The sequence below is a fragment of the Salmo salar genome, unplaced genomic scaffold (assembly GCF_905237065.1).
Source record: "Salmo salar unplaced genomic scaffold, Ssal_v3.1, whole genome shotgun sequence".
In the NCBI taxonomy this organism is placed as follows: Eukaryota; Metazoa; Chordata; class Actinopteri; order Salmoniformes; family Salmonidae; genus Salmo; species Salmo salar.
Window position 1 is genome coordinate 192,144 of NW_025548050.1, and position 16,703 is coordinate 208,846.

The window sequence follows — 16,703 nt, forward strand, 5'->3', positions numbered from 1 at the left end:
TATAAACAGTGCTCTTCAAGCCACATCTAATAAGCTAGCCTCCACATCCATGCTGACTGACTCACCGGTAACCTAGACAGAGGTGCTTTGGCGGGGGTAGTCTGGGTGTAGGTGGAAGGGGTCCCAGCCTGTCCCGGGGTGGTGAGGGGGGTCCCAGAGACATGCCCTGGTCCTGAGGAGGCCAGGGGAGGCTGGAGGGGGGCCGGGGGGTGCCTGTGGAGCTGGGGGTGGATGAGGGGCCGGTTGGGGAAGAGGTTCCCGGGACACCAGTGCCTCCGGCTGGGTCGACAGAGCCATCGGCCTGGGTGGTTCCACCGCCACCCAAGTCCATGAAGAGGGAGCGAAGCTTCTTATCCAGCGTGTGGATGTCATCAATGCCCAGGGCCGCCTCACACTCCCCACACTGGGCGTGGGTCTGGTTGGGCATTGTAGCGGGCTGGGGATGGGTGTGCACCAGGGTGGGCTGGACCACGGGGATGGTGGTGGTGACGGGCTGTAAGGTAGGGACCGTGGCCCCTGGGGCTAGAGAAGCTACAGGCGAGGAGGAAGAAGGGAGCTCTGCACTGGGGTTAGCAACGGAGGGGGCTAGCAGGGGGCCTTGGATAGCTGTGGTGGGGACTACGGTAGCGGTGAGCTGGGGGATAGCAGTGGAAGGGACAGGGAGCTGCTCTGAGCTTCCTCCACCTCCGCTACCACTGCTACAGCTGCTGACCAGGGGGGCCGTGGCGGAATGACAAAGGACTGTCGTGGGTATGGAGGTGGTGGGACCACCAGGGATGGAGCCTGGGCCAGAGGTCTGGGGGAAGGAGGCTGAGGTGGGGAGGGTGGGAAGGACAGCAGGGGCTGGGGGAGACACAGAGGTGGCTGGGGCAGGGATTGGGGCTGTAACACTAGGTACGGAGGAGACCACGGGTTGGGTCACCGGCAGGGTGAGAGGGGCCTGGGAAAGGAGAGGCTGGGTAGCAACAGACTGGAGCTGGGTGGGGATGGGGGCGGTGGCCTGGTGGATGGTTGCAGGTGGAGAGGTGGAGGTGGAGGCTGGAGGGGAGATGGAGACTGAGGGGGAGGGGAGGTCACAGAGGCCTCAGACGGAAGCTGAGCATGGGGGAGATGAGCAGAGGCTATAGGAGCAGTGGAGAAGACTGGGATGGTGGTGGCTGCAGCAGGGACCAGGACAGCCAGGGAGGCTATGTGGATGGAGGGAGGAGCGGTGCTGGGTCCTGGGTCGTACTGGCCCTGATTCTGTCTCATGTCTGAAAAGGCCTGCTGCAGGCTGACCGCTGAGGCCGACTGGGACAGACCCTGACCTGCAGCTCCAGCACGGGGCGGCTGGGGAGAGAGAAAATGAGGGAGAGATGGGCAAGGAAACAGAGTGATAGAAAGAGATGTCAACACCAAACCCCATCACTAAGTAAAACAGTGATGTTAGCCATCACCTTTAAATCAGGCCATACACCACAGATGGGACACTGTAACTGAACCACTGTTACATAGCAACTAGACATTCATAAACATGTGATGTTTTTATTATTAACTTTACAATACATCAACATTTAGTCAGTCACAAGATCAGATGATCCCGGTTTTCAGAAACATGAAAATGTTATTACATTTGGATGCTGAATGCATTAACTTGTTGACTAATAAGATAACTTATTGGTAGGCTGTCACTGTGCGTGTGTGTGCATTCGTGTGTGTGTGTGTGTGTGGTGCGCATGCTAAACTCACCATTAAAGGACTGTGAATCTTGTCTCAGTAGGGCAGAGCCTGTAGCCGCTGAGTCAGCAAAGAACTGGTCCTTGAGTCTGGACTCAGGCACGGGGCTGACTATAAACCTCCTGCCTGCAGAGTGGACCACCTGGGCTGCACAGGAAGGGATACCTGGAGATAGACAGAAATGGTAGGGTCACACATAGGGTTAATGCAAAATGGGTGCCTCTATTGAATTCAATACATTTGCATTTCTCAGCGAGGGAAAGTTCTATAATTCATGGTACAACAAATTGGACTACAGATGGAAAAATCTCATGCAAAACATGTCTGTCATTTTTTGTAGGGCACCAATTCCCTGTGTGGACATTGTGTTGGTTGTTTTACCTGGCAACGGGTCAGATGTAGCAGGGATCTGTTGCAGCTGGAGGTCACTAACTATCTGGGAAACAATCTGTGACACAAGATGCAGTCAGAGTCTGATACAGTACAACACCCTATTACAATGATCCATGATGAAGTTACTTAAGCCAATGTACCTGGTATAGAAGGGATAACAATGATGCTCTTTCACAGCAACAACATGGAGGGAAAATGAATGGAGATGTCAGTCTACCTGGGTGTTTCCATCTTTCTCCAGACCCTTCTCGTCCGCCATCTCGATGACCTCACGGACCTGCTCGATGAACGACTCCCTCTCGCTCTCCAGTATAAAAAGACTGGTGACCTGTAGTCACACACCAGGAAAGAACAGCCCTCTCAATCACAGTCCTCATTCTTCTCAGCATCTGATGGTTGGATTGATTCATCATTTCAGAATGGATTAATCAAAGTAAAAAAAAACGGAAAATCTGGTGAAATAAAGCCTTTTCATTACTATCAGATAAACTCTCTGGACATGCCTGAGACAAATACCATCAGGGAACATCACAACAAGGTTGGGATTCTGGGCTACTGCAATCAAAGAGGGGAGATGGCTCAATAATGAGAGAGAGATAGAGGTGGGAGGGAGGGAGACCGCGAAGAGAGAGAGAGAGAAAAGAGGAGGGAGGGAGTGTGCTCGTAATCTTTTCTGTAGTTACCATAATCTGTGCTATTTCCTCTGGGTTATCTCCGTCCAGATCAAACTTAAAAGTCACCATCTTTCTGTTGTGCGTTTCCAACTGGCACTCAGCTACCCTGTCACCCATGTTGGATATCTGGAACAAACAAAGGAACAGAGGCCAGAATAAGATGTGGATGAAATGAAAAGATGAAAGAGAGCAGCTCTTCAGATTCATCGACAGAAATCCCACAGCCTGTTTGAATGGCTCTGTGTCGGTCTGTCTAATCAGTAGGGCCTAAACGATGCTGTGTCAGGGAACTCAAACAGTCTGTCTAATCAGTAGGGCCTAAACGATGCTGTGTCAGGGAACTCAAACAGTCTGTCTAATCAGTAGGGCCTAAACGATGCTGTGTCAGGGAACTCAAACAGTCTGTCTAATCAGTAGGGCCTAAACGATGCTGTGTCAGGGAACTCAAACAGTCTGTCTAATCAGTAGGGCCTAAACGATGCTGTGTCAGGGAACTCAAACAGTCTGTCTAATCAGTAGGGCCTAAACGATGCTGTGTCAGGGAACTCAAACAGTCTGTCTAATCAGTAGGGCCTAAACGATGCTGTGTCAGGGAACTCAAACAGTCTGTCTAATCAGTAGGGCCTAAACGATGCTGTGTCAGGGAACTCAAACAGTCTGTCTAATCAGTAGGGCCTAAACGATGCTGTGTCAGGGAACTCAAACAGTCTGTCTAATCAGTAGGGCCTAAACGATGCTGTGTCAGGGAACTCAAACAGTCTGTCTAATCAGTAGGGCCTAAACGATGCTGTGTCAGGGAACTCAAACAGGCAGGTATCAGTACAGGGAGTTACACACCAGAGACAGACATTCATCACATGCTGTATGCTCCAATTAGAGAACACTTTCCAAGAAAATAAAGCTTATTGAACTGAATGAAAAACAATCTCAGCTGGTGGGAGACAAGAGCACCGAGCACAATGCAACGGCTTGGGCAATTAAAAGGTTATGTAAATCAAAGTTTATAATAGGTAGGCCTATAATATATAAACAAAATAACAGGCTTATTACAGGTGCTAAACACACGAATGAAAAATAATGTTTCATGTAGTATATATCGGTCATTTCCCCTGGGCTGACTCTTACATTTAGTACATTCAACTTTGCTTTGCCAATCTTGTCGGTGCGAGAGCGACTCCGTATGGAGCGCCGCTGGTGTCGCTTGATGGAGCGCCCCTCTTGTCTGCCTCCATCATTTCCATCGCTCAGACCGGACGCCACGTCAGAGTGACCGCTGAGTGGGACACAAACACCGTTAAAATTCATGATCTGAAGAATGAGAGCGAGACCATATGCCCAACAACCATGACTAATTATAAAATTAGAGATATCTTTCCCATCTCTTCTAAATCTCGATTTGTATATCTTTACCATCAGTTAAACATGTATCTTACCTCTCCATGGACAAGGGCACTTGTGGTGGTTGTAACTGTGACTGTTCCAATGACAAAGGCTGAGGAGCAGTCTGAGAGGGCTGGAACACACAGTACAGGAGAACAAAGGGTCAGAGAACTGTGTGAAACATGTTTTACAATAAAGAGAGTGCAAAGTAGTGTGGTCTTTGGAGATGAAAGGCTTCAGAAGGTATTGAGGTTAAAAAGAGAGGCAGAATATGAGACTTAAAAGCATGTGAGAGCAGCAGTATAAAGAAATATGAGTCGGCTCCCTTGTAGGTGTGAAAGTACTAACCCCACAATAACAAAATGTTTGACAGCATCTATGTCCAGAATGTTTCATCCACATCTAGCTACTTGTAACCATAAAATATATGACTAGACACATCCACAACGTCACACAACCAACTCAGGACTCATTTAAATACCAAACATACAGTCAAGGAAACACGCAAACCAGCTATGGTCAAAGAACTACTCTCCATCATCCATACGACCAGGCAGGGGGACATGACGAAGGGGATTTGGCTGACCACAGGTACCTGGGGCTGGGCATCTCCTGGCGGCTCTGGGGAGGTGCTGGCTACGCTGATGACGGGCACCACAACGACCAGCGGCTGAGTAGGCATCATTTGGGGCGGCATAGGGGAGGCCGGTGGCGCCGGCGGTGGATGAGTCACCAGAGTGGGTACAGATACAGAACCAGGTAGAGGATGAGCCCCAGGAGGCAGAGGTAAGGCTGCAGCTGCTATAGGGCTCTGTGGGGACACCAGGGCCCCTTGGGCTGCAGCTGCAGTAACCGGGACCGAGGGGCTGATTGAAGGCCATCTGTGCCACAGAGACAAGCCCCACTGAGGAGGGAGGTGGAGCCATACTGCAAGGCTGGGGGCGGGAGGAGGAGAGCAAGGGCGGGTCAGGTCAGGTTAGGACTGGCTAGGGTAACGAAGGGTCATGGGAACTAGGTTGGAGTGGGCGGATTATGGATGATAGAAATAGTAAGTCTACTTCTATGGGATGGATATTATGTTGGGTGACTGAAGGAACAAAACTCAAGGGGATAAGAGTGTGTATGGTGGGTGTGACAGAATTGAACACTGTGTATACAACCACTAAACAAACAAAGTCAACACACAAAGCCACGCACCACAACAACATGCGACCAAACACCATGTTTCTCACAAATGGCATGAAACTGGATGTCATATGTCAAACCGAAGGTTCAACTGGTTCAACTGCACTGTGAGAACAAAGCAGTGTTAAGGTGTGGACAGGACACCTTATGAGGCCCTCTCCACTCAGTGGTACAACACGCCTGCGGTGACATCATGCTGTTGGTCACTAACGGACTCTAATGGAACAGCCATGGTCATCCATTAGACCTCAATTCACATTTATCAACAAACACAGACGACACTGAAGGACAGATACTTTTCTACTGGGGCCCAAACAACAACACCACAAGCGATACTGAGTGAGGACAGCTGATACTAATGGAAATGGACACACATATATTCACACACATAAACACGTTCTACCACCCTAGTGGGGACCAGCAAGAGCAAGCTATAACAACAGCAGAGAGTGGTACCTGGACCAGAGCTAGCTATAACAACAGCCCAGTGAGTGGTACCTGGACCAGAGCTAGCTATAACAACAGCCCAGTGAGTGGTACCTGGACCAGAGCTAGCTATAACAACAGCCCAGTGAGTGGTACCTGGACCAGAGCTAGCTATAACAACAGCCCAGTGAGTGGTACCTGGACCAGAGCTAGCTATAACAACAGCACAGTGAGTGGTACCTGGACCAGAGCTAGCTATAACAACAGCCCAGTGAGTGGTACCTGGACCAGAGCTAGCTATAACAACAGCCCAGTGAGTGGTACCTGGACCAGAGCTAGCTATAACAACAGCCCAGTGAGTGGTACCTGGACCAGAGCTAGCTATAATAACAGCATAGTGAGTGGTACCTGGACCAGAGCTAGCTATAACAACAGCCCAGTGAGTGGTACCTGGACCAGAGTTAGCTATAACAACAGCCCAGTGAGTGGTACCTGGACCAGAGCTAGCTATAACAACAGCCCAGTGAGTGGTACCTGGACCAGAGCTAGCTATAACAACAGCATAGTGAGTGGTACCTGGACCAGAGCTAGCTATAACAACAGCCCAGTGAGTGGTACCTGGACCAGAGCTAGCTATAATAACAGCACAGTGAGTGGTACCTGGACCAGAGCTAGCTATAACAAAAGCCCAGTGAGTGGTACCTGGACCAGAGCTAGCTATAACAACAGCACAGTGAGTGGTACCTGGACCAGAGCTAGCTATAACAACAGCATAGTGAGTGGTACCTGGACCAGAGCTAGCTATAACAACAGCCCAGTGAGTGGTACCTGGACCAGAGCTAGCTATAACAACAGCACAGTGAGTGGTACCTGGACCAGAGCTAGCTATAATAACAGCATAGTGAGTGGTACCTGGACCAGAGCTAGCTATAACAACAGCACAGTGAGTGGTACCTGGACCAGAGCTAGCTATAACAACAGCCCAGTGAGTGGTACCTGGACCAGAGCTAGCTATAATAACAGCCCAGTGAGTGGTACCTGGACCAGAGCTAGCTATAACAACAGCCCAGTGAGTGGTACCTGGACCAGAGTTAGCTATAACAACAGCCCAGTGAGTGGTACCTGGACCAGAGTTAGCTATAACAACAGCACAGTGAGTGGTACCTGGACCAGAGCTAGCTATAACAACAGCATAGTGAGTGGTACCTGGACCAGAGCTAGCTATAACAACAGCCCAGTGAGTGGTACCTGGACCAGAGCTAGCTATAATAACAGCATAGTGAGTGGTACCTGGACCAGAGCTAGCTATAACAACAGCACAGTGAGTGGTACCTGGACCAGAGCTAGCTATAACAACAGCACAGTGAGTGGTACCTGGACCAGAGCTAGCTATAACAACAGCCCAGTGAGTGGTACCTGGACCAGAGCTAGCTATAATAACAGCATAGTGAGTGGTACCTGGACCAGAGCTAGCTGGTGTGCCTGGTAGAGATAGTAGAGCTGTTCTAAGCTGGGTGAAGGGGACATAAGAGAAGCGCCCAGCTCACTAGCACACAGCTGAAGACCACCAACCATGCATACAGACAGACCAGGCAGACCAGACAGACCAGGGAAGGCAGGCCAGGGCAGGCAGGTAGGCCAGGCCAGGGCAGGCAGGCCAAGCAGCATGTCATAGAAGTGTAGTGAGTGAATGAAAGAGTGAGAAAGTCAATGGAATAAAAACAGAAAGAAAGCAAGGATGGAAAACTGAAGTGAGAAATGTGAATGTTAAAAAGCATTAACAAGAAACAAAACAGATTATACTCCATAGAAAGAGAATATCAGTATTATTTAAGAGATGGTTGTGTAATACTTACCACAGTGGACATGAGTTAGTCAAAGATGTTGTAGTACTTACTGAATCGGTTTCATAAGGGTTTGGTTTATTTTAACATTGGCTTTTGTGAGTGTTTGGTTTTTTGGCAAAGTTGTTGGACTTTGAAGGCGATGGAAGTTCATGTTTGTACCCCTAATGTAGTAAAGCATCACTATAACTAATACCTCTATTCATATGCCTATGACTGAGAAAAGTAAACTCCTAATCACGTAACCAATGGCCCTGAAGGTTTTCCATCGATTGCTGAATTATTGATGGAGGTTTGGGTTTGTGTTACTGACTTGGATCAGACCAACTCTGACAGGCCTTCAGTGGACCCATCCATGGGTTTAGGTAAACACACTGGCTCAGGGGGCTGTGCTAAACTCAGCAAAAAAGAAATGTCCTGTCAACTGAGTTTATTTTCAGAACACTTAACGTGTAAATATTTGTATGAACATAAAAAGATTCAACAACTGAGACCTAAACTGAACAAGTTCCACAGACTCCTGACTAACAGAAATTGAGTAATGTGTCCCTGAACAAAGGGGGGTCAAAATGAAAAGTAACAGTCAGTATCTGTTGTGGCCACCAGCTGCATTAAGTACTGCAGTGCATCTCCTCCTCATGGACTGCACCAGATTTGGCAGTTCTTGCTGTGAGATGTTAACCCACTCTTCCACCAAGGCACCTGCAAGTTCCCGGACATTTCTGGGGGAATGGCCCTAACCCTCACCCTCCGATCCAACAGGTCCCAGACGTGCTCAATGGGCTTGAGATCCACTGACATTCCTGTCTTGCAGGAAATCACAAACAGAACGAGCAGTATGGCTGGTGGCATTGTCATGCTGGAGGGTCATGTCAGGATGAGCCTGCAGGAAGGGTACCACATGAGGGTGGAGGTCTTCCTTGTAACGCACAGCGTTGAGATTGCCTGCAATGATAACAAGCTCAGTCCGATGATGCTCTGACACACCGCCCCAGACCATGATGGACCCTCCACCTCCAAATCGATCCCGCTCCAGAATACAGGCCTCAGTGTAACGCTCATTCCTTCGACGATAAATGCAAATCCGACCATCACCTCTGGTGAGACAAAACTGCGACTACAACAGGCCTACAAGCCCTCAGTCCAGCCTCTCTCAGCCTAATGCGGACAGTCTGAGCACTGATGGAGGGATTGTGCGTTCCTGGTGTAACTCGGGCAGTTGTTGTTGCCATCCTGTACCTGTCCCGCAGGTGTAATGTTCGGATGTACCGACCCTGTGCAGGTGTTGTTACACATGGTCTGCCACTGCGAGGACGATCAGCTGTCCGTCCTGTCTCCCTGTAGCGCTGTCTTAGGCATCTCACAGTACGGACATTGCAATTTATTTCCCCAGCCACATCTGCAGTCCTCATTCCTCCTTACAGAATGCCTAAGGCACATTCATGCAGATGAGCAGGGACCCTGGGCATCTTTCGTTTGGTGTTTTTCAGAGTCAGTAGAAAGGCCTCTTTAGTGTTCTAAGTTCTTATAACTGTGACCTTAACTGTCTACCGTCTGTAGGCTTTTACAGTCTGTAGGTTCATTAACTGCCTACCGTCTGTAGGTTCATTGAACAAGCATGGGAAACAGTGTTGAAACCCTTTACAATGAAGATCTGTGAAGTTATTTGGATTTTTACAAATTATCTTTGAAAAACAGGGTCCTGAAAAAGGGACGTTTCTTTTTTTTGCTGAGTTTATATGTGGGCTTGTGTAAAATGTGTCTGTATGAATGCATACAGTATCTGACAGAATATGAATACATGAGTCTGTTACCTGTTTGTTTTTGGGGACCCTCACTCTAACTTGATTAAGGTGTGTGTGTGTGTGTGTGTGTGTGTGTGTGTGTGTGTGTGTGTGTGTGTGATATGAAATGTGTGCACAGCGTGTGGTTAAGTGCCAGTATTTGCATGTGCACTCTTTGTGTATGTATGTGTGTGTTGGTCCCTTACCTGTGTGGGCTGTGGTCCAGGGGGTAGCTGGGTCTGAGAGGGGCTCTGTACCACAGTGCTGCCTGCCTGCTGCTGCTGGGGCTGAGAGACCATGGGCTGGGAGGTGGGGGGGAGAGAGGCCTGCAGGGGGGTCCGGAGGAGAGACAGAAACAGTCAACTCATGACTAGACGTACATAGAAAAGTTAAAAGGGACAGTTCACTAAGTTTGTCAGATGTTTTTGACCTCAAAAGTCTAATGTTGAGATGAGTCTATGCCCCACACCAGCCTCAATCCCACGGATGGAAAAGATAAGCACAATAATTTAAAATAAAAATATCTGCAAACTTTGAGTGAACTGTCTCTTTAAGACCATATGCGTACTTGACACATATCAGTAGAGCTTCATAGCAAAAAACACCCCCATTATCTCACTGTAATTAAACAGTTGAACCTATCAATCAAATCTAGTTATGCTACAATTTGATGCTACAATTTGCCTTGGGGGCAAACATTCCCATCGATTCAAAAACATTTCTCTGGCGTTCGGCCATCTTACCTTGTGACTTGATGAAAAGCAATGACACACGTACTGCACAGGCTTAACCTACAGCTCATCTTTTTAACATAATCTATAGGCAAGGGGTGAAGGGAAGCCGGAACGGTCCAGTACAGAGTACCGGCAAAAGAAAGTTGGGGTACGCCATACCGTTAAAACGTGAGTCTAACACAACAGTTAAAAAACATAGTGTGATAACCCTACAGTTTTCTTGGAATCTATCCATCATGTCAGTCACATTAGAAATGAGCCGATAGACTCCAAAATGTGGAGTGGTTCGAGGATAACACTGACATTTTAATAAGGCAGAGATGAGTGGCCGAGACCACGACGCGGATGGACAGCAGAGTAAGCATCAAATTCAGGCTACAAGACTTTTGTTGGCCAAATTATGACAATCAATCACCGAATGTCATTCATAACACTTTTCGGTGTCCGGTAAGTCTCTTTGCTTTTATCAAACGGTATGCATGCCGGAATGATCTTAGAGTGGAGTAGCCTGATAGTTAGAAGAGCAACTAAAGTATGGACACTGAATGTAGAATGAAGTGTTCCTCTGAGTAAAATTTCAACCAAATGTTAATTTTGTTTCAGGAAGAGGAGTGATGCTTAGGGAACTGTTGTTTAGCCTAAACGTACAATTTCTTTCAGCGACATAAAAGCTGACAGTATTTCATTTTCAACCACATAAAATACCCATCCAAGACAAACTGAAATACTATCAGAAACATGTTGGATCTTTTTCACAGCTTCTAATTTCTTTAGAAACCGGTCAAACTGATGTCATTTGGAAATCTCCGTTGGTCCCTAAATGTCCTCGCTGCGCGTGAGTAGCGGAAATAAAAGGAACAACTTTACCGATGTCAACTACTGTAGATTGTTGATGATGCATTGATCATTCTATCGCTGTATTGTAATATTCTGGTGAGCGTGGCTTTATTTCATATTCTGGACGAGCATCAAGTAATGACACAAGAGAAGCTGCATGTATCTAAATTACAGACACAAGTTGACTAACAAATAACCTACCAAATGTCCGAAATTATAAGCAGAAAATATGTAAATGAGGTCTAACTATTTTTTTCCCCCTGAGTAACATAGCCTAAATTAGCCTTTTCAAGTAACTGTTTGACAATCAGATGAAAACATCATGACTGGCTGTGTTAATGCCACATTAAAAAGGCAGGCTAATACATTTTAAAAGTTAAATGACAAATCAATACTATTAGGCCCATAGAGATGCTATATGTCCTTCTATGATTAGGCCCATAGAGATGCTATATGTCCTTCTATGACTAGTCCCATAGAGATGCAATATGTCCTTCTATGACTAGTCCCATAGAGATGCAATATGTCCTTCTATGATTAGTCCCATAGAGATGCTATATGTCCTTCTATGATTAGTCCCATAGAGATGCTATATGTCCTTCTATGATTAGTCCCATAGAGATGCTATATGTCCTTCTATGATTAGGCCCATAGAGATGCTATATGTCCTTCTATGACTAGTCCCATAGAGATGCTATATGTCCTTCTATGATTAGGCCCATAGAGATGCTATATGTCCTTCTATGATTAGTCCCATAGAGATGCTATATGTCCTTCTATGATTAGTCCCATAGAGATGCTATATGTCCTTCTATGATTAGTCCCATAGAGATGCTATATGTCCTTCTATGATTAGTCCCATAGAGATGCTATATGTCCTTCTATGATTAGTCCCATAGAGATGCAATATGTCCTTCTATGATTAGTCCCATAGAGATGCAATATGTCCTTCTATGATTAGGCCCATAGAGATGCTATATGTCCTTCTATGATTAGGCCCATAGAGATGCTATATGTCCTTCTATGATTAGTCCCATAGAGATGCAATATGTCCTTCTATGATTAGTCCCATAGAGATGCAATATGTCCTTCTATGATTAGGCCCATAGAGATGCTATATGTCCTTCTATGATTAGGCCCATAGAGATGCTATATGTCCTTCTATGATTAGTCCCATAGAGATGCTATATGTCCTTCTATGATTAGGCCCATAGAGATGCTATATGTCCTTCTATGATTAGGCCCATAGAGATGCTATATGTCCTTCTATGATTAGTCCCATAAAAAACAAGTGCGTACCCACACACAGGAGGCCTCTGTACCAGGAAGACATTACATTACTTTCACCCCTGCTATACTGTAGGCAAATACACATCACAGCCATTTCACTTACAGTTCTGTTTGTTCGTGAGACAGCAGGAAATTAAATGTTGGATTGGAGAAAAGGGAAAAGCCACAAGACCCAAGAGATAAAGCAGACAGTGCGTGTGCGAGAGAGGTGCTCATATCAAAGTTGAATGTGTTGTTTGTCTACCTGCGGAGGGGAGCGCTGTGACGTAGTAACCTCCATGCTAAAAGAGACAGACAACACAGTGTGAGAGAGAAAGAGGCACCACAGGGGCCGGGCCACGCCACAGCTTTCACACCACACAGGAGAGAATACTGTTCTCAAGATTAAAAACAGACAGACCAATCAAAACAAAAACACCGTCTGGCTGCCATGACGATGCATCTGTACTCTGAACACACAGGAGAGGGAGGATTGGTGTGGAGGATGTGTACAAGTTGGCCCTTTTCTACACCGGCAATGTCTCAATGTTCCCCTCTATGAGGATGTCCCAATCCCTTACCAGAGGCCTGAGGAGTGAGGGGGCCTTACCTGTTGGTGGGCGACGGGGACTGGCTGGGAGTTGGGGGGCCAGAGGGTGTCCAGTGTTGGGCTGGGAGGTTGGGATCTGTTGCACCTGCTTCAATAGGATAGAGAGATAGGTGAAGAGATGGAGAGACAATATGGAGGGAGATAGAAATATGGACACAAGAGAGAACACAAAACGTAAATTAAGATCTATTTGTGACTTTTGGACATACTGCACAGTACTGTATTGTAGCCTGAGCTTTGGCTCACTGTACAGCACAGTACTGTATTGTAGCCTGAGCTTTGGCTCACTGTACAGCACAGTACTGTAATGTAGCCTGAGCTTTGGCTCACTGTACAGCACAGTACTGTATTGTAGCCTGAGCTTTGGCTCACTGTACAGTACTGTATTGTAGCCTGAGCTTTGGCTCACTGTACAGCACAGTACTGTATTGTAGCCTGAGCTTTGGCTCACTGTACAGTACTGTATTCTAGCCTGAGCTTTGGCTCACTGTACAGTACTGTATTCTAGCCTGAACTTTGGCTCACTGTACAGTACTGTATTCTAGCCTGAGCTTTGGCTCACTGTACAGCACTGTATTCTAGCCTGAGCTTTGGCTCACTTTACTGTACATACATACATACATACATACATACATACATACATACATACATACATAAAGTGTCCCCTCTCTGACTCTCCAGAGAATCTCCAAGACTCCTTGTGTATGCATGTGCAACTCACATCCACAGGTGTACATAACAGGTAACAAAATCCACTGCTGGGTCAGTTGGGGGGAGTGAGTAGGCTTCATGCACGAGGTAGGGCTAATAGATGATTCATTACATTGTGAATGTTATTGCTCAACAGAGCACATAGAAGAAACAGGTTGTGTCCTTTAAATATATTTAGAAAAACCAGTTTTTTGTTGTTGTTGCTGGTTGATTGAAACCTTTTACATTCCATGTAATGATTGCATTTAGCTTCTGAACCAACCCTAAGAAGTACCCTTAGAAGGCTGCAGACAAGTATACTTGTTCCCAAGCTCAGCTCAACCACTCACTAGAGAGTGAGCTCACACAAGTATAGTTGCACCAGGCTGACCACCTACCTTGCCATCCCCTGTTCTCAGGACATTACCACTGAAAACAAGAGGCTTTAGGAGCAGAAAGCATTACGTAGGAAGAAGTACAGATGAAAATAAAACAATCAATAAAATTGCTAAATAAAATCAATAAAAAGAAGCGAGAAAAAAAGAGCGCTGCTCAGAGCAAAAGATGAGGCTGCGGGATGGCTGATAATGTCAGCATTCTAAGGGTTAATGGATGAATTCTGACCCTTGAGTGTAAAGTCTTCCTATTGGTCACTAGCTGATTATATGGCACATGACGTGCTGCAACACCTCCAATAGAACTGTTACTGGGATTGGTGTCCTTGGCAACAGATAATAAATGATAGAAATACCGTTTTAACCATTTCCAGCCAACTAGACAGTGCTACTGTACAAACTGTTAAAATTAAATTAAATAATTTGAAAATATAGTTGAAAAATTAAAGAAACATTTTTATGATGTAAATAATGTAAGCTTCAAGTGAACAGTTAAACTGGTCTAAACCCCCTGTTTGTTGTATGTTTCTGTGTGTTGGATCATACAAATCCTCAAAGCCATGTGGCAACAAGTGTGTGATTATTACTCACAACAAGAATGACCCCATTCCCATACAGTAGTGTCTTGACAAATTGGTGTTTTTGAATATTAAATAAGGCCCAATTCGACTTTGGATTCGTATGTACAATATGCAGTTCTACCTCACTGTATACCAATACAAACACACATTTATCCATATAATTACATATATGAACATACATACAAAATCTTACTTACTCTAAGAGACCAATACATATAATTCCATAGGTGATAAGAGAACATACCATCAACAGAACTAGGGGATTTAAACAGCAGGTTTCTAAGTGTTTCCTGAAGAGTAGCACCTCCTAAAAAGGACCCTTGAGTGTAGGCAGTCATGGCTGGAAAGGGTTAAAACCACAACCATGAAACAAAATGAATCATGTAAGTGATAAAGACAGGGTTGGTGTGGAGGGTAGACGGCTGAGGGTTGCTATCCAATAAGAGAGAGATGGTCTAAGTACCAGCCCAGGGTTTCCCTGCATGGCCAGAGGAAACTCGTGGTACGAGAGGTCGGGTTGGACGTTCGTCTGTCGGGCCCAGGTGGTGTGTAGTACGTTAACGTGAGAGGACTGACGCCCAGGGGTCTCGGAGGGAGGCACAAACAGAAAGGTCTGCTGGCTGGGGGTGGCCCACTCCATGGCCCTCTGCAGTGGCGTCCCTCCCCCCAGCCTCCGCCCCGTAGAAGGTGTGTGGGATGGACTGGGCGGCCGAGGCGGCCCCGAACTGGGGCGGAGGAGAGTGGAAATCTCCACAGTCAGAGGAGGCCATGGAGTCACTGGAAGGTTCCGGGCTGCAGTCCTTCTGGCCCTGGTGCAGTAGCAGGCTCCCGGGAGGGAGAGGCATCTCAGGGCTGACGTAACTGTAGAGTTCCTCAGTGACTGGCTGCAGGCGGCTGTAGGTCCCAGACCCCCTGACTGTCCTCCTGGTCCCCCCTGCTCCTCCAGGTTGAGGTCCATGGAGCCGCGGCGAGCCCTGTACAGTCTAGAGGCCAGCACGCCAGAGTCGGCCCCAGCGGCGGCCGCTGCAGTAGCCATGTTTTGGACGTGGAACTCGAACACGCTGCCTTGCGGGGGCTCCATGACTGGGGGAGCGGACTGGGGAAGGAGGCGGAGTGCTGCAGCTGGTACCCATCGGTAGTACCCGAGGCCTGCGGGCTCAAGGTGCTCATGGGTGGCAGCTGAGGGATGGGGCTGTGGCGCATGTGACTCTGCATGTGGGGGTGGTAGGTCTGGGCGTAGGCCGGCTGTGGAGGGTCGTACACGGCCAGGCTGGCGGCTGCCGCGGCCTGCATCTGCTGGTGGAAGCTGATCTGGTTGATCTGGTGAGCAGTCATGGGGTAGCCCCCATAGGCCATGGCCTCGAAGTGATCCAGCAACGCTGCCTGGTTCAGACTCAGTCTCCGCACAGCCTCCACCACCTCCTCCTGCTGCTGCTCTGCCCTCACGTCCTTGTACCCGTACAGAGGGTCCTGGAGGGACTGCCCTTGGAGGTGCTGGTGCATGGGCTCTCCTAATGACCCCAGCCTCGGAGCACCGTAGCCGGGCACCATGAAGAGGGACGAGGGATCCACTCCCAGGTGCCCATCCACTCCTCCTCCTCCACCCATGCCCAGCCCCTCCATCCCTGGGTGGTAGGGGTGCAGACTGCTGGCGTAGCGGGGGTAGGCAGGCTGGAAGTGGCGTGTATGGGCCTCCAAGATAGACGTGCTCTTGCGGCGTTGGGCGTTGTAGGCCTTGGAGGGAGGGCAGGCAGGCGGCGGTGAGAAGGAGACGGGGCGCTCCAGGATGGAGGGGAGAAAGAGAGGCGGCGTGGGGTCCGGAAGGCCTGCTGAGGCCCAGACTCCTCCTCCACTGCTGTACTGGTGAGTCACAGACTGCGGCTGAAGTGACATAAGATTATAGATAGATGCATCATCTTCATGAGAGAGAGAAGCACCGTTATATACTGTAGTATTCAGAGAGATACAAAGAGAGAAGAGGGTGAAGAGGTATATCAAAAGAGAACAAGAGAGATAGCAGTGCTATACATTTCTGCTAATGCATTAATCCCTGCAACGGATAAAGAAAGTCAAGAATCTAGCAAAGAAACCAATGAAGAACTTAACCAAAAGATGAGGGTACAGACAGACAGTATAATAGCTTCTAGGTATGAAATTAAATGCAGATGTGGCAAAGATGGCTTCC

At 47.7% G+C, this 16,703-nt stretch overlaps 1 protein-coding gene across 1 annotated transcript in view; it reads right to left on the minus strand.

Moving 5' to 3' along the window:
* The window catches only part of LOC106595488 (serine/threonine-protein kinase WNK1), a 163,052-nt gene that overhangs the window by 27,751 nt on the left and 118,598 nt on the right, over nucleotides 1-16,703 (minus strand). Inside the window, 14 exon segments of the mRNA XM_045711886.1 lie at nucleotides 66-1,038; nucleotides 1,236-1,329; nucleotides 1,634-1,881; nucleotides 2,098-2,164; nucleotides 2,327-2,437; nucleotides 2,793-2,909; nucleotides 3,909-4,056; nucleotides 4,217-4,296; nucleotides 4,759-5,098; nucleotides 9,609-9,728; nucleotides 12,824-12,937; nucleotides 15,095-15,417; nucleotides 15,420-15,617; nucleotides 15,620-16,399. Coding sequence (XP_045567842.1) covers nucleotides 66-1,038; nucleotides 1,236-1,329; nucleotides 1,634-1,881; nucleotides 2,098-2,164; nucleotides 2,327-2,437; nucleotides 2,793-2,909; nucleotides 3,909-4,056; nucleotides 4,217-4,296; nucleotides 4,759-5,098; nucleotides 9,609-9,728; nucleotides 12,824-12,937; nucleotides 15,095-15,417; nucleotides 15,420-15,617; nucleotides 15,620-16,399 — 3,713 coding nt within the window.